The 20,396-nt window shown below is 35.4% G+C and overlaps 5 protein-coding genes across 7 annotated transcripts; 2 read left to right on the top strand and 3 right to left on the bottom strand.

Annotated features, from left to right (window-relative positions):
• Window positions 1-6,401: 6,401 nt before the first annotated feature.
• mad2 (mitotic arrest deficient 2) lies at window positions 6,402-7,538 on the bottom strand. Its single transcript, XM_090158789.1, has 5 exons — window positions 7,387-7,538; window positions 7,112-7,258; window positions 6,926-7,043; window positions 6,769-6,872; window positions 6,402-6,692 (listed from the first exon to the last, which is right to left on the bottom strand). Exons 1-5 carry the CDS (start codon window positions 7,469-7,471, stop codon window positions 6,526-6,528), a joined length of 621 nt encoding a protein of 206 aa, XP_090014915.1. The 5' UTR covers window positions 7,472-7,538; the 3' UTR covers window positions 6,402-6,525.
• A 176-nt stretch (window positions 7,539-7,714) lies between these two features.
• LOC149926530 (mucolipin-3-like) lies at window positions 7,715-10,189 on the top strand. 3 transcript variants are annotated; one of them, XM_090158732.1, is made up of 2 exons: window positions 7,715-7,975; window positions 8,038-10,189. In XM_090158732.1, coding segments are annotated over exons 1-2 (1,971 nt in total). In that variant the 5' UTR covers window positions 7,715-7,974; the 3' UTR covers window positions 10,008-10,189. The 3 variants fall into 3 exon arrangements, with proteins under 3 accessions (XP_090014858.1, XP_090014857.1, XP_090014859.1); XM_090158731.1 differs by having other exon boundaries at window positions 7,715-7,932; XM_090158733.1 differs by having other exon boundaries at window positions 7,716-7,952.
• Window positions 10,190-10,288: 99 nt separating this feature from the next.
• Window positions 10,289-11,637, top strand: LOC149926531 (epimerase family protein SDR39U1). Its single transcript, XM_090158726.1, has 6 exons — window positions 10,289-10,405; window positions 10,461-10,567; window positions 10,626-10,711; window positions 10,772-10,893; window positions 10,967-11,113; window positions 11,173-11,637. Exons 1-6 carry the CDS (start codon window positions 10,378-10,380, stop codon window positions 11,586-11,588), a joined length of 906 nt encoding a protein of 301 aa, XP_090014852.1. The 5' UTR covers window positions 10,289-10,377; the 3' UTR covers window positions 11,589-11,637.
• A 244-nt stretch (window positions 11,638-11,881) lies between these two features.
• Window positions 11,882-13,069, bottom strand: LOC149926532 (uncharacterized). The gene is made up of 2 exons (XM_090159117.1): window positions 12,917-13,069; window positions 11,882-12,844 (listed from the first exon to the last, which is right to left on the bottom strand). Exons 1-2 carry the CDS (start codon window positions 12,974-12,976, stop codon window positions 12,131-12,133), a joined length of 774 nt encoding a protein of 257 aa, XP_090015243.1. The 5' UTR covers window positions 12,977-13,069; the 3' UTR covers window positions 11,882-12,130.
• A 3,420-nt stretch (window positions 13,070-16,489) lies between these two features.
• MED16 (mediator complex subunit 16) lies at window positions 16,490-20,283 on the bottom strand. The gene is made up of 19 exons (XM_090158948.1): window positions 20,143-20,283; window positions 19,919-20,065; window positions 19,754-19,859; window positions 19,597-19,689; window positions 19,394-19,528; window positions 19,224-19,329; window positions 19,079-19,162; window positions 18,936-19,016; window positions 18,552-18,876; window positions 18,405-18,469; window positions 18,212-18,340; window positions 18,061-18,156; window positions 17,748-17,999; window positions 17,484-17,680; window positions 17,294-17,408; window positions 17,145-17,231; window positions 17,015-17,080; window positions 16,769-16,958; window positions 16,490-16,686 (listed from the first exon to the last, which is right to left on the bottom strand). Exons 1-19 carry the CDS (start codon window positions 20,202-20,204, stop codon window positions 16,563-16,565), a joined length of 2,460 nt encoding a protein of 819 aa, XP_090015074.1. The 5' UTR covers window positions 20,205-20,283; the 3' UTR covers window positions 16,490-16,562.
• Between the last annotated feature and the right edge of the window lie 113 nt (window positions 20,284-20,396).

The following is a 20,396-nucleotide window of genomic DNA, read 5'->3' on the forward strand; positions in this document are numbered from 1 at the left end:
TAAGAGCGAATTCAAATTCAACTTTCGATTTTTGTTCAAATAGAAGTAAAATTTACAAATATTTGTCCCCCCAAACTCAAAAGCGTTCCTACGCCCCTGAAAATTATTGGGGATAATTGGCTTTCGTGATCACTAGAGCTACTTCAATCTTAACGAGCTTGTTTCCTTTCTAATTTGTACTCAATAAGCTCAATAAAATTAAAAAATAATTGAAATAATATAATAATAATAATAAAACCAAAATAATGGGAATACGAAATTATTATATTTGAGTTCTGGTATTAATGCATAATAAAGATTACACCCGCGCTGAAGCAAACAAATTTCATATAATTCAACCTATTTGAAAAATTTAATTTTTTACATAAAACAATGAGTGATAACATACAGGAATAGGTAGAATAGTCCATAATGAAAAGGAATAAAAAACTAAACCCTAAGCAAATTTGAAGAAATTAAAAAACTAAATAAGTTTTTAATTTCTACAAATTTGTTTGGGGTTTAGCTTTTTATTTTATTTCACTCGTTTTCTTTACGATTTGAGTCTGCGTTTTTAAGAATTTTGGCACACTTTTATTAAATTATACACCAGACATATTTAACACAGAATTTCTATTTGTTACGTTGATAGAGTTAAAAATGAAATCTTTCAATATTTAATTTTACTCAGAATTTATTGTAGACTTTAGATCGTATGTATTAGCTTGAGTCAAAAATAAATGTTGTTCTAGCTTCTATGTGTTTGGGAAGGGTTTGATTTGATAGTTCTATTTCAGAAATTCAATCTAAGTTATTTGATATGGCTCCGGAAATATACAGGTATAGGATAAAATGAAATATTGGACACAAATTTAAATAATATGATTTTATAGAACCATTTCAGAATTAAATTAAAACATAGATAAACGAAATATAGGATAACAATGAAATAGTAGAGTTATATAGACCATTTCAGAATTAAATTAAAACATAGATAAACGAAATATAGGATAACAATGAAATAGTAGAGTTATATAGACCATTTCAGAATTAAATGAAAACATAGATAAACGAAATATAGGATAACAATGAAATAGTAGGATAATATAGACCATTTCAGAATTATTTATTATTATAGATAAACGAAATATAGGATAAAAATGATATAGTAGGATTATACAGACCATTTTAGAATTAAATGAAAACTTAGATATACGAAATATAGGATAAAAATTAAACTATTTCAAAATTATACGAATATATAGAAACCATTGGGAGACCAGCCTGTGTGATGATATTATCAGGAAAAAGTGCTAATTAGGGAACTCCAAGAAGCGAAAAAACGTATCAGAACCCAGCCATTCACCTTCAGCCATGCCTGGCGTCGGAGGGGGAGGCGTCACCATAATTTAGCACCCCACCCAGCCTGGGGACGCCGGCTCCTATAAAAGGCCACGCCGCGGGGATCCTCTCGATCAGAATAGACCCGGGACCTACACCCGAAAGCGGCGCTTTCTCCAGCCTGCCGTAAAACATTTGATGTTTCGCGTAAACAATGGAACCTACCAATTACGTCCATTCGCAGAGTTCCGTCTTTCACCGCGTCAATCACGACAACTTCGTCTCGAGAACTTTGACCGCTTTCCCCTCAGAATTTGGTTTTCAAGTTGAACATATCAATACCTACGACGGTCATTGTGGACGGGTCAAAGTTCAAAACGTTCCTTACCAAGAATATTTACAATTCGGACTCGAAAATGTGCCGGAATTGTCAGAGGACGCGTTCGATAACGACTTCCTTACGAACGACGATGTTCAAGGTCAAGAAGTCCTCGAAGGTCATTCAAAAACGACAATTACGCAAACTACCAGTTTTCGCGCCTCAACATCGTCCCGCGATATTTGTTCGTGCAAACGGCGAAGATCGTCTTCCACGTCGTCTAACACATCGTCCGCTTACAACGATCTACCATTCGACACCGTCCACGGGGATTGTCAACAAAGTGACTGCCATAGACCAGCCACGGTGGTCCTGAAGAAGAGGCGTTTAGCGGCCAACGCGCGCGAAAGGAGACGGATGCAGAGTTTAAACGTAGCCTTCGACAAACTGAGGAAAGTGGTGCCTTCCATCGGAGCCGATCAAAAACTGTCCAAATACGAGACTTTGCAAATGGCACAAACCTACATAGTCGCGCTCAAAGACTTACTACATTAAGCACTCGCGTAAAGCTTGTAATATGTAAATAATAATTTGTCTATAGTACGTTCAATAAATTAATTTTTCTAAAATATTGGTATCCTTATAGTTTGTTAATGATAAAATCTGTATTCAAATGAAACCATTTTTGGTATAGTTTTGAAGTAAGCGTAATAGTGGCGTGACAAAGTAGTTGCAAGGTAAGATTAACTTCACATCCGCTAACCGGGGTGTGAAGACTGTGGGATAAACCAGTGGCGCAGCCAGGATTTGGTTTCGGGGGGGGGGGAGGCACACCATTGAAACCAAAAAGTAAAAAAAATAAAAATATTTGTACGTACGACCATACGTTTCGGAGGGGGGGGGGGGCATGGGCACAACATTAAAATAAAAAATAAATTCAATATTTGTATGTACCACCCAGTCGTGTAGGAACGTTTTGGATTAAGGGGGTACAGCTTGGATGCTAAATTTGGCACCACCCTCATCGGCAGGCTTTTTGCGCCCCTTCTAAAATAATTTGGCAAACCTTTCAAATTTCAAGGGGGGGTACATTGTACCCCTGTACCCCCCGTTCCTACGCCACTGGTACGACCATACGTACGTCACTGGTACCTGTTGTTACTATATGGACACTCAGGGAAGTGTCCTAGTGTTTTCATAAGAAAAAATAGTTTAGAAATCGAACGAATCAAGCTGAATATCTAGACTAAAATTGGTCCTCAAATCTAGACATCAGCAAAAAATGCAAAACAGTACGGCAATCATTCATTAAAATCTATTTGATATTTAAGACATCATTTTCAGATACAAAATGTTAGAAGTTTTTTCAATAAACTAACAAGAAATTTTCATAGAATTTAAATATTTAGGAATTACATATTACAAATGCCAAGTCTCCCAATCATTTTACCGCTTACGGAAAAGACTATTCGCGACCGAAAACCATCGCTACGCCCCCTTTGGTTCATCATTGAAAGCTAGATAGGTATAGCGGCTAAAGCAGACGTTATCGTCATTCGTAAATTTGGCTTTATAAATAATGATACTTGCATTTTAATATAATTTTTGGCATCGTTTGTTATATTTCGATCAGATTATTAAAGAAACAATGTTCTTATGACCTTTTAATTTCTCTGTAGCAGATGCTAGATCATAGGTGCAACTAGCTAGCGCCGTTACGCCACCTAAACTCGTTTCGGTCGCGAATATTAGGTCCGAAAACTTTTGCATCGACGCGAAAAAATTGTTAGGCCTAACCAAGATTTTTGGCGTCAACGCTCGCCATCGCGACGTTTTTTACCATTTTGAAAAATTAAAACTAGCCCCAAGGACAAAATGAGCTTATAAAATGATATGTCGAACCTAGTTTATTTAAGAAAACCGTACTTATGACTTTTTAATTTGTCTTTGTATAACTATGTAAAACGTAAAGATTTTACTGGCTAGGAATATATAGTTACTTGCTTATAAACTTTATTTTCCTGTGTACTAGTTTTAGAAACGAATTATATGATGTATTTCACCATGCACTATTTTTTCTTCCGAAATATGTTTAAAAATCAATGAAATACGAAGGTTCACGTTTCGAGCGAATGACATAAGCCCAAAAGTGACATAATTACCAAAAGTGTGACAATCCCTGTACTTTCGTATGCTAAAGGTTTAATGAATGCTCGACTCGAGATCGACCACATAAAAGACTATTTATTGTCGCCTTTCTGGATCTTTTTTTTAGTCTATGGTATTATATCGTAGTTAGATGGCGATAGCATCTCCGCAGAACGACGAAAAATTAAAAAATACACTTAACTTTGACCAGTGCTACTTAGTTCCTCCGTTCCTCACTAGGAGGCGTTAATTCCTTCCCTCCCCAAGGCATACTTTCCCTTCTCCCCTCCCAACTTTTATTTCGCTCGTAACATTCATTAAGAAATAGGTCCGATTGACACACTTTTGGTAATTATGTCACTTTTGATAAGCCCTATAGGGAGATATATACTTAAATATAAGAAATGTTTATATACTTTTGGTATCAGTTACAAAACCAAGCGTAATCCTAACAATATACATAGCAAGAAAAATAACCGATCCTAATACGGGCTATTTAGTATCAGTTACAAAAGCAAGCGTAATCCCAACAATACGTATTTGAACGAGAGGGGGATTTTGGAACGGGAAGAAACTTTCGTGAGAAAGTCAAACAAACTCGCGGAAGCCGCCGTCCTCCCTTTAATCCACGCCAACCCGAGCGCGCGTGTCATCCCTAATCTCATCCTGTTATCTTCCCCGTCAATTATGCCATCTTTTTACGTAACCAGCTCAAGCGTCGCTATAGCTTCGATATTTGTATAAGGGCCTTCTACAAATCATACGAACGTAATCACGATAGGCCTAAAGGTGGACGAACTTTAGACTGGTTAATTGAAACCAGTTTGTCTACCGCGCAAACGCGGCCCGTCAAAATGGCATTAGATCGTGGTAGATAAAAAAATCACCTAATCCGTCAACAATGGTCAAGGCCTTTCTTTCATTTCAATGATGAATTATATTTGCACAATGAATTACGTACTTATAATTAGAAATTGATAAACATACTCTTAACAATTATTACCGTACCATTAACGAAGATGAATCTTCATTTAGAACACCCGAGAAAGTATTTGGCACATTAGGAGAGATAAATTCTAGATAACACGCTTTAAAATTTTCGATTAAACATTAGGGTCACCGACTTTTGGTTTTTGTCGGAAATTTTCATAAGACGGGTAGCGAAACTAATCGGATTAAAACGTTTTTTTAAAGACATTTTATCTTCGAAACGCTTTTCAACTTCCAGTCAAAATTGACGGGAACATTTACAATGTAAAGAATATTTTTTTTTATATAAATAAAACCCTTGTCATAACTTTAAGGCGATGTAATGTGGCGTAAAAAGTCTTTAAAACATATTGGAGGGAGGATAAAACTTTCCTAAAAATCTTCGTCGGAAGTTTTTTTGGTTGGTGGTCCTTTTACAAACGCGTCAGTTTTGTAGTTTCAATTTGAGGGTATTGTTACGAATATGATAGGTTTGCAACCATTCTATGAATATAGATAAATTATACCTTTAAGAAATATACCGTGTATAATAATTTAATAACTTTTATGTCGGTAAAATTAGTATTTCATTATTAGGGGTTGAGTCACAACGGAGACATTCAAGTAATAACACCTGTTATCGTCTACCATCGCTGTACCAAAAAATGGAACCGAGTTTGTTTTCGTATAAAATTTCACCTGCGCGAATTTCAGTACAAAGAAAATCTCCATGCGTTTTTAAATGTCCCAAAATTTAAAGGGCTTATAGTTTGTAGCCGTAAAATTTCTTATAAATCATTGGAATTATCCATACATTTTTCCATCTTCCTTCAACAATGGAATGTTATGATTCATAAAAAAAAAATGGCAATAAGATAACAACCATTCAATCATGACTAAACCAAGTGAAAAATGCTAAACAAATCGATAGATGAGTATGGTACTTTGGGTTATCACAGTTGTAATGTTCCGAATGATAAGGTCAGAAAGGCCACACGCATTGCAAAAGGTAAATTGGTCCTAAATACAACGAGATTAAGCCAGTTTATATCTTGTACAAACGTTTCCTGTGACGACGTGTGAACGTCAACTTTCACTGATAGGCTTGAATAATGGTACACCGTCTTTTGGGGGGTTTACGCGTTTCTATCTTTCATACACAAAAAATGTGACGAGAAATAGGCGTATTCTAGGAACATCGCAAAGGAGTCGACGTTGAGGACAATATTTAAAGTATTTTGAAGGCGGGGATGTCTTTTGTTTGAGAAAGATTGATAACAATGTCAGCATGATAATGAATTTCGTTGTCCGGTAGAAAAGACGGCGATGAAAGCCGATATCGAAAAAGTAGCACCGCTTTCAACCCGAGATTCAAATCTTGTTGATGTTTAGTTCTTTAGAAGGTTAGAAGTTGGGCTCTCAAAATAAACAACAGTTGTTTCTGCTATGAAATTCTATCTAAATGCCCCAGAGTTTGTTTGTAGTAACTCGATCGATGTTATTTTGTACAAAGGGCTCCAAAAACAGACATCAACCGAAAATTGCAGCCCTCCCACCCTATGCACTTGACCCTGAATGATGTTTATCGTGTCTTTTCACTATTTTCTACAATCACGACACGGTGGCGTCATCTATGCGCCACAAATTGAACTTTTAAAATAGTTTTATTGAATTTCTCTTAAAAAATAAAACAGGTAATAAAAAAATGGTGAAATTTATCACGAAATTTAAGCAGTATAGAATAAAAAATTAATTCAAATTGGAACGTCTCAATCATCTTTTTTGTAAAAGACCTTGGTTGAAACCCTATGAAGTGATGTAGAAAATGAACGTAACGCTACTTCTTCAGCATTGGAAATAATATGAGCTGTTGTATCGGCCCAATTTTCCGGTGGTTGAATGTCATTGCTAGTATACATTAAAATGTCAAATGAACCTTAAAATGTTTCAAGAAATGTTAGATGTACAGTTTTAATTTTTTGATAAAGCTAAAAAATAAAGAGAATGCTTACAAGACATTTCTATTAGTGGTAGAAATGTCACGCTAGCCGTTATTTGTCTTATTACATTTCTTATCTCACATTGAATCTCTTTAATATCTTTACTTTTTTGAGACCTGAAATCTTATTATTTAATAAAAATATGTAAATAATTAAATATACTACATACCCGTCTTCGTTAGGTTCTTCACATTCTAGATTGAATTCCCATCTTTCCAATGTTTCTTTAGTATCATTACTGACAATCACAACTACTAGTCTTTTCAACAGTTTTGCCAAAATCCATTCTGAAAATATGGTTGGATTTCAATAGCGGCAACTGAACCCCATTCTTGTTCAAAACAAAGACACCTACCTTGAATTTGGCTCAAAACAGTACTTAAGAACTCCTTCAGTTCATCATTATCTGTTTTAAGTATGGTTAAGCCATAATGTTGGCTACGAATAAATGATTCAGGTGGATAAAGCCCTCTTTGGTATAAAATTGAATTTATGGCATAATCTGAAAAGTAGTATATATGATTAAGCAAAGGCCCTATAATTTTTAATCCAACTTGTACTTCATCATCATCTATAGTAAACATGATACGGTTCTTCTAACACTATAGATACTAAAATTTAGATATTTACCAAAAAATTCAGTAATTATATCAGAAGAGCCTTTTAAAGTTATATTTTGTTCGGTTGACGTTGGAGCAGTAATTGTTGCCGCCATGTTTTCAAAATCGACTAGTGTTGCCAAACTTCAAGGAATAAAATTCACGGTTTTAAACAAAGACCACTGTATTATTTAACAAAACATTAAATAAAATGAGTTAGGTGCAAATTATTGACGCGAGCTGTAACTCACCTCAAAGTATAAATTATGACATAGGAAATCACAAAAAAATTCATTTAAAGAAAAATATTTCCCTCTTGAGAAAAAATTCCTTAGTATTAGGCACGTGATAAAACGTCGTCCGCTAAACCACAAAATTAATTTACGCCTCTCTTTCTTCCCTTTTCGACCCTCCTTGAAGATTGTTCATTTGATATTAGTGCGCAGTTTGACAGTTCTAGTCTTTCTAGATAATTAGACTTAGTAAAAGCTTGGATTAGCTGATAAGTTGATTGCTCAAATATTTCGCTTGGAAATACTATGAAAAAGTGAAAAAGGAATGCCAACTTCGGAAAGGAGTAAGGCAGAACGTTTCAAGGCAACTCTAAAATTAAATTTTGAGTATTTCTATGTATAAAAATCTAATGTAAATGATTTAAAATTAAAAAAAAAACATTCTACAGTGATTTTGAAAATGTCCCAAGTAGAAGTAACTACAAGGCCGCATTCTCAAATTACATCGAAAGATGACCCAGAAAATAAAAATGGGGAAAGTGAAATTACACTATCAACCAAATTTTCTGAAGAACCATCTTCTACCACCTCTGTTGATTTCCACAGAACCAGAGCAGCTTCAACCTCATCAAATCGTCCTTTGACACCTGGGGCGTCAGAGCACAATAGTTCAGTATCATGTAGTTCCACATTTTCAGGAATTGAAACTCAGCTCCAAGATTCTTCAAGGCAGCTACATGCCTTCACACCTCAATTCAGGGAAAGAATGAGGAGAAAGTTACGTTACTACTTTATGAACCCAATTGAAAAATGGAGGGCTAAAGGAAGAATTCCGTGGAAGCTTGGATTGCAGCTAATAAAAATATTATTTGTAACTCTTCAACTTATTCTATTTGGATTCGACAGCTCGAAATTTCAGCAACAACAATTCGACGCCATAGTTTCACTTAGGCATTTGTTCTTAAAAGGATGGGATTCCGTACGAGAAGTCACTTCTTATCCACCAGCAACTGGACCATATGCTGTATACAATAAAGCGGATTTCTTTGGACACTTAGATTACGCAATAAAAGTCTATTCCAACATCACAACCAAACCAATCGCCTCATTTGGCTATGATAATCCCAATGGCACAATTGCACCCATGTACTTTTGCAAGACATTCTATAGAAGAGGGAAAGTCTTTCCGTACAACACCACTCTGATATTTGACAACACTCCAATACAGCAATGTTTCACCATTGAAGAATATGAAGCTGGAGATCCACAGTGGAACAATTTTTCACTGTTCAACTACTTAGCCCAAAAAAATGGCAGCGTATCTTTCAACAGACTAATCGATGCCAAGCTGAACTTTTACTTGAAAGCTGTTTTTGTCAAAAGTCTCACAAAATTTGACTCTCCGGATTGTTACAGATATAATATAACAATCAATTACGATAACAGCAGACATGATGGACAAGTTAGTATATCTTTAGCAGTGGATTCTGACAAATTAAATTGCCATGTAAATGTGGAATACGCTGAAAATGATAAAATGGTGTACATTTTCCGTCAAGCTCTTAATATCTTGGTTGTCTTGCTCTGCTGCGCTTCCATAACATTGTGTTTCAGGTCTTTATACAATGCTCAGCTTCTTAGAAAAACTACCGTTCAATTCTTTCAAAAGCAATATGGAAAAACTCTTTCTTTACAAGATAAATTTGAGTTTGTTGATCTGTGGTATGTTATGATGATAGCCAATGATGTACTAATTCTGACTGGTTCAGCCATAAAGTTGCAATTGGAGCAAAGATCTATCGAAGGAGACCAGTACAATACGTGTTCCATTTTCTTGGGAAGCGGAAATCTGTTAGTATGGATAGGAGTCTTGAGATATCTGGGATTCTTCAGAAAATACAACATATTAATACTTACTATGAAAAGAGCATTGCCAAATGTGTTTAGATTCGTCTTATGCGCCCTTCTAATCTATTGTGGCTTCTGCTTCTGTGGTTGGGTAGTTTTTGGACCTTATCACATCAAATTCAGAGAGCTGAGTACCACTTCTGAATGCCTCTTCGCTATGATGAATGGAGATGATTTGTTTGCCACTTTTGCGATATTAAACACCAACAGCGATCTAGTGTGGTGGTTTTCGAGGCTATACCTGTATTTGTTTATCAGCCTTTTTATTTACGTCGTTATCAGTTTATTCATTTCTGTCATTATGGATTCGTACGAAACAATCAAAGAATACTACGAAAGTGGTTTCCCAATGAGCGACTTGCAATCTTTCATCGCAGAATGCACTGAAGACGTATCTAGTGGGCTTTATAGGCATGAACTAGAAGACAATAGCATTTTTAACATAATTTGGTGTGAATTTTGCAAATGCTGCTCTCCGCACAGTGATAATGGAACCTATGAGCAACTGTAGCACATTGAGATTTATCGAAAAACTTTATATAAATTTAAAATTATGTAGGAAAGCCAGTCTCAATAGTTCATTATCTCAGTTTAACGAGTGCTAATTTTTATTTTTTTAATGTTTTATATTAGTAGTTTGTGTGTTTCAATGAAATTATCGAAAATATTATTAAATTATATTCAAAATCTAAATTGCAATTTATTTCCTTTCTAAAACACATAACAGATGGCCCTGTGCCATTTCCTGACATTTTATATATAGCAGCTTAACTACAGGTATAAAACAAGCAACAAAGCTCAAAATTATTTGGAATGTGAATTTTGTTAATAGTTATATAACAGCCTATTTATAATCTAAGAAAAATTTACTTAATTCTGCCATGGTTAATCTGGGCACTGTTGTAATTGGTAATAGACATTTCTAAATAAAACTATCAATTACCTTAATATTTTATACTATTAGGTGGTGGAACTGGTTTCATAGGCTCTGCGATAGCTAATCGCCTAAAAAATATTGGATACCATGTTGTATCGATCTCCAGAAAATCTAAATTAGGAAGTATTACCTGGGTAACCTATTAGTTCATATAAACCTTTTAAAATTCAAATTTAATATAAGTATAAATAGGATGAGTTGAAGAAAAGTGGTTTACCCAGTGATTGCACGGCTGTTATAAATGTAGCAGGTCAAAATGTTCTTGACCCTACAAGGCGGTATGCAAAATGTTTAATCCTGTCTAACACAAACTCTTAAGATAATTTGCATAATTATAGTTGGACCGCCGGTTTTCAGCAAAATGTATTTGCGAGCAGAGTCTACACCACCAATGTTCTAAATGAATCTATAAAAGCATCTAACACCAAACCAAAAGTCTTTGCCACTATTTCTGGAGTTGGCAAGTAATCTATCAAACTATTATCATTTGCCTATCTTAAAAGATCAGTCAAATTAACTATGTAATTTTATAGGTTATTATATGCCAAGCGAAACGGTTGTCTATGATGAATACAGCCCTGGTGGAAATTCTGACTACTTTTCAAAGTTGTGCACAGAATGGGAAGGGGCTAATAACCTCCCCAAAGAATTAAACGTTCGAAGGGTTATTGTAAGATCTGGTACGATTAAATTTATTTCTTGATAGAGGATGCGTAAAGCTAAGCAAGTTTTTTTTCAGGGGTGGTTTTGGGAAACAGCGGAGGCATGATAAAACAACTATATTGGCCTTTTTACTTTGGTCTCGGGGGACCGGTTGGAAGCGGAAAACAGCATATGCCCTGGATTCATATTGATGACATAGTGGGCATTTTTGAGCACACCATTTCTTCCGACCAAGTACAAGGGGTCTTAAACGGGGTTGCCCCTCAAGCAGTCACTAACTTAGAATTCTCAAAAGAATTGGCCAGGCAAATGTGGAGGCCTGCACTATTGCCTATGCCAGTTTTTGCACTAAACTTGGCTTTCAATAAAGAAAGAGCTATAATCATGACTGAAGGGCAAAACGTCAAACCTAAAAGAACCCTAGAATGTGGATATAAATATAAATATCCTGATATTAAATCAGCTATTAAACAATGTATTACTGGAAAATAATTTTGTAGCCAACTTATTATAATAAAATTTAATTGTCGTTAAATTCTAATATACGAAATTTTTTTATTCCCAACCGATTTTTTAAAAAAAAGTTGAAAAAAAAAAAGTAACAGTGGAACTACTTGTTATGGTAAGACAGACATCACAAGAGTTTTCATTAGGTACCAATATTTTCGGGACAGAGGCCTAGACAAATGCTAAAACAAGAAGTACTTGGCCAATACTGGTTGTTGAGTGGAAGTTGTTTTATAAAAATAGTCTAAACGATTGATATAAAATAACTAAACACAAAATTATAGCTATAAAATAAACTTTATTTTAAGCGCTAGTAAATTTCAGCGTAGTCAAAAAACTAATTTACATATTTAATTCAACATGAAACCGTTAAAAAATTTAAAAGGATATACCTGATCTCTTTACATCAAAATAAATTAATACTTACTTAATTTAACGCGTCATACGACTTAAAGATCACAAACATGGAGTGAACAAAAAATCGGTTCATGAAAAATAATTATAAATTAAAGGCTATTGGCTTTAGCCTAGAAAAAATTAAAAGCCTGGAACGCGGGAAAGTCGTTGCCATCATTACTGCTATCGTTGATTTCGGCGTCATCCGTCGATGAACCCTTTGAACTGTCATTACTGTTCTGGCCAATGGCTCCAAACTGACCATTGGTTACGTATTCGCCGATGATACCTTCGAAAGGTGGAGAGGGACATCTCCACTCCGGTGCATCGGCGTTCAAATTGGATAAAACAGAACTCTCGACCATCTTCGTGAAACTGGAGGTCAAGGTTGTGTCACTAGAGCTGGGAAATGCTGGCGTCGGAATCGGCTTAGAGCTAGAACAGACATTCCTCGTAGGGTTTTGGATTTCTGATGTGTGGATGAAATTGCACCTGGGTCCGAAGGAACAGAAGCCAGTCTCGTGAAAATCTCGGCAAAGTTCCGTTTTGTATTTAGGATGTCTGGGCAGAGGACGTATTTCGTTTCGTCCATGAGCAAACAGGCACTTGTCCTCGAACTGGCAAATACCCTCTTCGTCGAATTGCCGACAAAGTTCGGTCTTGTAGCGGCTGGAAATCATCATATTCCAGCGGGAATAGGTCAAACGGGGTCGGCGTCGAGTTATGTCTTCTCGGTTAAATCGTTGAGTTCTGGGGAGATTCATTTGAGGGGGTTCGTAATCGTTGGTTTCTAGAATACCCATATCTAACAAACCGGCTGGTAGTTTAAAAGCCTCTAGCTGATTCTGAAAATTAGAAACGGCAATATCCAATTAAATTTCGAGTGGATCGACAGAATTGAGTTTTAAAATAATTACCTGATTATAGAATCTTGAAGTTTCGGTGCTTTCTCTCAAAGAATTCCGAATCTGAGTCATTTTCGTCAAATCACCGGATGAATTTTCTTAATAAATTATTTGATAAAACTATACACAAAGTGAAAGCGGTCACTCTGACATACGACGAAGCGAATGATTACTAACGAACAAAGACCACGCTTAAATATAAATTTCAGTAGGTCAAAACGGGCGAATGAATCAAACACGACCGCGAACAGGTCTCTGCATAAATAGACCTAAATACGTAATCCAGTTAATCTAAGGTTTTTTTTGGGAAAGGGGGGGGGGGGGGCGATAAAATAATGAGTGCATTTCAACTAATTTTTTCTCATAGCGTCAAACCCGAATGGGAGGTTACTTTAGTTATTATTCATTTTTTTATATAAAATTAATAATTTTATTATATCCCAAAAATGAAGTAACGGAATGAAATTGGTGGATGGTTGCAACTGAAAGTACGCCGCCATGTTAGGGTATAAAAGCAGGGAAATAAGCCTGCTATACCTCATGATGAACCATAAGTATTTCAATTAGGAAAAATTATCACCGAACTGATTTTCAAAGCTATTGCGCAATCTGTTTTTAGTTCTCAGAAAAGAGCCCCCTAGTGTCTAAATATGCGTAAGGTGAAATATACTACTACCATATGTAACATAATTTCTCATAAGTATGCCACTGTACCTTTATTCCATTAAAAAATCTTCACTCACGGTTTGTTTCACCACGAACCAGTAAAAAGGTGGACTACGTTAGATTTTAACCTTTTTATTCATCCTAGTAATTTTGGGAGTCACACTATTGGCTACTAACATATTTATTTAAAGGGAATATAACCTGCAAAGCTATCTTTATGCAAGACCCCTTCAAATTTTCAAATTTCCCTGTACAGTGGCGCCAAACATTTTTAAAGCCAAAGGCAAGAGCGGCCAGAACTGCAAACGTTGGTGTTCCACACCAAATACCTGAGGTTATATTCCCTTTAAGAAAATGGAAAACCTCTAAATTGAGAAGGAATTTTTTGCGTCGGAATTTTAGTCAGCCCAATGTAGCTTTATTGAAATTTATAAACTCGCTCGGTTTGTGCGGATGAAGTTAAATAATGAGTTTTTAGAAAAAGAAAACTTGGGGAAAATGATCAATACGGTTCGGTTCAGAGATCACTTTCCGAAAAGGGAACAAGTCGTCGAAGTGGGATATTCCACCAGCGTTTTTAAAACCCATACCAACCCTAGAAGAGTTAGGCCTAGGGTCAAAAGAATCTGCAAAGACTTTGTAGATGCCCCAGAAAAGCTCAACCTGAATTTCAACTATTTTTTTCAATAAACCTACTTCTTTTATTTGACAATGCAAATTTATTTTAGAACCTGAGTCTCCGAAAACTTTATTAAAGGGAATATAACCTGCAAAGCAATATTTATGGAAGACCCCGTCAATTTTTAAATTTCCCTGTACAGTGGCGCCAAATATTTTTAAAGCCAAAGGCAAGAGCGGCTAGAGCTGCAAGCGTTGGTGTTCCACACCAAATACCTGAGGTTATATTCCCTTTAATTGCATTAACAGCACTTGACAGTATATTGTAGTTCATTTAAGCTCCTAAGCCTTGGTTGTTCAAACCGTTCTGTTTACTAAAATAATGGCCGTCGGTTTATCAGAAGTAGAGCTAATTGAGCGACGGCATTATCGGTATTTGAGATTCGATGACGTCAAATATTACGTAGGGTACGGATGACGCAATATCTGTGAAACAAACCGTTAGTGAAGAAATAGAGCTAGTGGCATACTTATGAGTAATTATGTTACATCAAGAATGTATTGAAGTTACTAAGAATATTTGAGCATAGCATTAACCCCTGGTACCATCCTCACAGCTTTTGTGGAGAAAGTTCGTCTGCATTTAAGGCGCATTCAAGGTTATACCATATAGAAAACTTGAATTGGAAAGCAGACGAATTTAAGCTACAAAGGCTGCGAGGATGGGAATCAGAATCCTGTAGTCCAATATTCTTAGTAACTTTCATACATTCTTGGTTACATATGGTAACACTAATGGCTACTAACATATGTATTTAAGCCAATGGAAAACCTCTAAATTAAGAAGGGATTTTTTGTGTCGGAATTTTAGTCAGCCCAATGTAGCTTTATTGAAATTTATAAACTCGCTCGGTTTGTGCGGATGAAGTTAAATAATGAGTAGTTTAGAAAAAGAAAAGGTTGGGGAAAATTACCAATTAGTTATCGCTTTCGGAAAATTGAACAAATCGTTGAAGTGGGATATTCCACCAGCGTTATTAAAACCCATACCAAGCCTAGAAGATACTTCAGTGGCGTAGCTAGGGGGTGTGATGGGGGCGACCCGCCCCTGGTGCAAACCGTTTGGGCGTGATTTGGGGGTGACACCCGACCGTGAAAAAATAAAAACTTACACAAACTAGGGACTAGTAAGTAGCCCACCATGATATCCGCCCCGGGTGTCACCCATGCTAGCTACGCCACTGAGAAGAGTTAGGACTAATCTCAAAAGAATCTGCAAAGACTTCAATCTATCTTGTAGATGACCCAGAAAAGCCCAACCTGAATTTCAACAATTTTTTCCAATAAACCTGCTTCTTTTATTTGACAATGCAAATTTATTTTAGAACCTGAGTCTCTGAGAACTTTATTAATTTGCAAATAATTGCAATAACAGCACTTAACACTATGTTGTAGTTCATTTTATCTCCTAAGCCTTGGTTGTTCAAACCGGTTTGTTTATTATTATTCGTGATTGTAAGGTGTGGGACAAATTAATCAGGGCGAGATATGTGTAACGGCCACGCCAACGGGGGGATACGTGAGACACCCGTGGCGGAAGTATTCCGACCACCCGTTGGGGGATTGGTGGTCGTCCTCACACGGCTATCCACAAACTCTGCCTCCCAGACGCTTGGGATTACAGGAGTACGCCACTATACTCCCGGCACCGGTTTATTCACTAAAATACTGGCCGTCGGTTTATCGTAGAGCTAATTGTGCGACGGCATAATCGGCATTTGAGATTTGATGACGTCAAATATTACGTAGGGTACGGATGACGCAATATCTGTGAAACAAACCGTTTTTGAAGAAATAGAGCTAGTGGCATACTTATGAGTAATTATGTTACATATGCTACTACCAAAGACGATAACCAGATATTCAGTTCGAGACTTCGAGTGCAAGTCCCAGTTGGAGCTTGGCGAAAATGTCAGTGTCGAAAAAAGGTTCAGTCAGGAAATTAGCATTAAAACAATAGGAAGTGTAATACTTATTATTATTATGTTACTTATGACCAACTCATATACCGAATAATTCCCAGTTGAAATTCATTAGGAAGCATGACATTTGGCGGCATACATTCCCGCCACCGCTATCAGAAACGCGTCGTCTGATTTTAAACCGTCAGTTATTGGTTAATTTTCCAAGATTAACTTCTTATTGGCTATATCATAATTATTATCATGTTACTTATGGCTATATTTAATAGCTTTTGCCTTTTTGCACATTATTGTATGTAAAATACTAATACTATTTAATGAATAATAAGGAAACATTTATTTTCCATAATATTAAATTAAAAACTTGAAAATATACAAAGAATTTAACATAATCAACCCTTATTTATCAAAAGTCGCCACTGCCCACCACAAGGACAAAATCTTAACCAACGCTGATCCCATGCACGAGTAGCTGCTGATCTTATTACAGGTTTAACCATTGAAAACGAAGAACATCTAAGCATAAATTAAAAAATAATTCAAATTTAATTACAAAGAATATTGATCATGAAAATATTACATGTTAAATACAAAATACCTCGTGCATTGTCGAGATGAGACTGGATTAGCGCCTAAACTAATATGTCTTACTACATCTATTTTATGATGTTGGGGCATTGAACCTTCAACAGTATGAACTTTGCTAGTGTATCGCAGAAATTCTGGTTGACTGAAGTATTCAAATTGCAATGGTAATGAGTTCATAAACATAGCCGGACTTACGATGCCTGGAAAATTATGGTAAATAAAACTAATTTAAATTTAATAAGTAACAAAATTTTACCCTGAGCGTGAATTCCCAGTTCAAGTGTTGGAATTATCACTTGACTAGGTAGCAAACAACATTCGTCTAATAAACAAATTTAACTTTTAGTAAAAGTTAAAATATAAATTAAACGTTACTTAAGCCTCACCAAATAGTGTTTCATCAGGTTCCGAACCATGGCTTAAGAGGGTTTTTGTTAATAATTTAAAAAGCAATGAAAGAATGTCTAAATTTTCTGTAAAAATTAATACTTCATGAATCGAGAGTTATACTTCGTTATAATTTAACATTAACAACCTGTCATTTTTGTAAATACTGGAAGGCAACTTTCATTTAGTAAGCTCCAGATTCTGATTATAACCAACAGTTCACGCAATGTACTTAAAGCTTTGGTATCGGATATAAGTCCTCCCTAATTAGACAGATTAAAATATTTTACAATTAATAATAATATCGTATTTTGTAAATTAAATAATTATGTACATACTCCGGGAAACCTCATATGATTTTGATACTGGTAGGGCAGAGTGGAAAGAATGTAAAGGGTGCAGTCCGCCACCCATTGAGTTAAATGCTGCATCGATTGAACTATGGCTCGTTCTACCATAAATTCTTTACATTCGAGATGTACTAATGCATTGTCTATCGTCGTAGCCATTTCAACAATTTTAGTGGACAAAATTGCTGAAAAAAGGTTTATAAAAAAAAATAAAAAAATGTCTAATTAAAATGTTTTTTTTTTAAGTTTTACCGCTCATATTTTCAGCGGGACCTTTATCTTGGCTAGATAATTCCCTTGGACGAAGTAAACTTTTCATAGCAGTTGAAACAGCATTTAACATAATTAGGGCGTGACAATCTCCAGTTTTTGCTTGTCCATTACTCAGAGATCTATATAGAGATCCCTTAAGGGAGAGAAACCTGCCGTACCAATACTGTTGCGTTCCCAATGGTTGCCGATTAAATGAATCAGTTAATTTATCGCAAATACTTTCAATTACACCTAAAAGTTAAATATTTTAGAATTTATAGGGTAATGAAATAATAATAAGTAATATTTTTACCAGGTCTTAGGCTTAAAATAACATCCCACCAATCAGTCCCGGTTAATAAGCAATATTCTAGCATCATAATTGCGTAAGTGGGCGTCATTGGACCTCCTAAAATATAAATTTTTACATCATACAATAAAATTACGTTATTTTTATTTACAACCTGGATCATTAATAGGCGATAGTCGGTACAAAAATATTTGGGAGGCTGTGTCAACAGCTATAAATGCGCAACCAGTCCATGTCATTTGTAAACAACACATAGTCGCACTTCCAACATATTGTTTCAAACCTATTCAAAGATATTTAGCCTTAAAATAATAATTTAATGACCAATTGATGGTAAAAATTATTACTATGTTCATCTCTTCTATGATTTCCCGTATTAACATTAATACTACAGACTAACTTCAGAGATTCCCTGAAAATAAATTTAAGGAATTGAAGTTTATTACCATACTTTAAGGACATAGTAAGTTATAACTTGTATAAAGATCCTAAACCTTTGAAAACATTTAATGACATTGTCTTTATAGGCAACCATTATGTAAGATGAAGGTGGAGAAATGTGACTGTCATAAATTGAGAGTCGTGGAGTAGTCACTGCAACAACGGGAGATGTTGCATTGGAGGAGGCATGATGCTGCCAGCCAACAGTTTTTGGTTGAGCATCAGGTGCGTTACTTTGGAACATTTTGTGTAAAACTATGGGTTTCTCTCTTAGTTCCCATAATTCAACAGTACTCCCTAAAGGACCACAAGCAGAGATGACAACGGCATCCGCTGCTTCCCTTAGAACGAACTTTAGGTGAGTGATTTTAGAAAAGGCTAAAATAAAAGTTAATTAGCTATATTTTAACTTCAAAAGTTAATAGAAATTAACGCACAAGGTTTTTCTGGTGCAGAATTAGTGGTATGGCAATTAGGGTAAAAACTGGAAAACGGGTGACACGTTAGCGAACATTTATCTGAAAAATAATTAAATTTGTAAGTATATTAATAAAATTAAATGGAACATAAGATTTAGTACCTTGAGTTACTTTGACAGTAACACGGTAACAATGAATAGATGACTGAACGAAACCATCACTTGTTACGATTAAAAAATCACCATCTAATTATCAATTAAATTAATAATTAAAAAAAAAAATATTATGTGTGAATATAATAAGTACTTTTAGCGTAGCACATATCGACCACTTTTACTTTGCTGCGGAAATTACTAAGCATATCTGATGTCGTAATATTTGTTCCATCAGACTGTACTATCATCACACAAATCTAAAAAAATACTTTTACATCAATCAGAATTGTATTACATAGTATCGTGCAATAGACTAGTTACCAAGCCAGATCCACTGACAGTGATGCACCCTTCTGAAGGTCTTCCACCAAACTGACGGACAGAAGGTGCAAAACGGACATGTTGATACTTCTCTAAATACAAAGGACTGTCTTTCTTCTCATTATTCAAACTTAGCTATAAAAGTTTTTTTTAACAATCAAACAATTAATATTTCACTAATTTACAATATATTAGGGATTTACTTTCTTTCCATTATGGAACCATGATGCAGATAGAATATGCTCTCCTGGAAAATTACTTGAAGTTATTAAAACCCACTCATTCACTAGGAAATCCTGGAAATACATCATGCATTAGAATTACTTGTAGCCAAATGAGATAAATATGCCATAATCTAACTTTCATTCCCCATATTTGAAGATTTCCAATTGCATCAGCTAGCAGGATTTTAGAACCACTAATATCCCACTCAATACAAGTTATATCTTCATTATGACTTGTAACTCTATAATGAATTGGGATTACAGATATATCTATAAAGAAATCATGAATGAAAGTTCATACTTATATGCTTCCCACGAAATGTTCAAATCCGCAACGTACAGATATGAACGGCACATTTTATACTGAGTGTCACCTAAGTCGCTAGTTGATGTAAATGCCAAAGTATTTCTGCTGGATAAGGAACATACTATACCACTCTCATGCAACCTAAGTCAAAATTTAAATTTTCAGTTTTAACATCTGAAAGGCTTAATACTCAAAAACAATAATAAATAGTTCTTAACCAATCTGTTGTAAGTGCCCCCAAAGATGGCACTCTCCTTAAAACCGAAAAAACGTGGTCCATTTCTGATTACTAAATACTTTAAATTTTAAATGGAATTACATCAGAGAAATGAAGTTAAATAGATACACCGCAATTATGAAGCTGTCAGAAACTGAAGCAGACGATGCGTCTAAACCCAAATGTTAGTAAAATCGGAAGTACGAAACAGTGTGAGAAATAAGGCACTATCACAGGCAGCCTTGGAAAAAAGGT

The sequence above is a fragment of the Leiobunum rupestre genome, chromosome 9 (genome assembly GCF_980474605.1).
Source record: "Leiobunum rupestre chromosome 9, qqLeiRupe1.1.hap1, whole genome shotgun sequence".
Lineage (NCBI taxonomy): Eukaryota > Metazoa > Arthropoda > Arachnida > Opiliones > Sclerosomatidae > Leiobunum > Leiobunum rupestre.

Coding starts and splice junctions, on each gene's coding strand:
- mad2 (XM_090158789.1), bottom strand. CDS start 7,471: ATGGCGGCAACAATTACTGCTCCAACGTCAACCGAACAAAATATAACT. Junction 7,259..7,386: donor TATAATTACTGAATTTTTTG/GTAAATATCTAA, acceptor ACTACTTTTCAG/ATTATGCCATAAATTCAATT. Junction 6,873..6,925: donor GAAGAACCTAACGAAGACGG/GTATGTAGTATA, acceptor ATAAGATTTCAG/GTCTCAAAAAAGTAAAGATA.
- LOC149926531 (XM_090158726.1), top strand. CDS start 10,378: ATGGTTAATCTGGGCACTGTTGTAATTG. Junction 10,406..10,460: donor TCTGGGCACTGTTGTAATTG/GTAATAGACATT, acceptor TTATACTATTAG/GTGGTGGAACTGGTTTCATA. Junction 10,894..10,966: donor TGCCACTATTTCTGGAGTTG/GCAAGTAATCTA, acceptor GTAATTTTATAG/GTTATTATATGCCAAGCGAA.
- LOC149926532 (XM_090159117.1), bottom strand. CDS start 12,976: ATGACTCAGATTCGGAATTCTTTGAGAGAAAGCACCGAAACTTCAAGA. Junction 12,845..12,916: donor CTTCAAGATTCTATAATCAG/GTAATTATTTTA, acceptor TCTAATTTTCAG/AATCAGCTAGAGGCTTTTAA.
- MED16 (XM_090158948.1), bottom strand. CDS start 20,204: ATGGACCACGTTTTTTCGGTTTTAAGGAGAGTGCCATCTTTGGGGGCA. Junction 19,330..19,393: donor CTGTCAGTGGATCTGGCTTG/GTAACTAGTCTA, acceptor GTATTTTTTTAG/ATTTGTGTGATGATAGTACA. Junction 18,157..18,211: donor ATCGCCTATTAATGATCCAG/GTTGTAAATAAA, acceptor TTTATATTTTAG/GAGGTCCAATGACGCCCACT.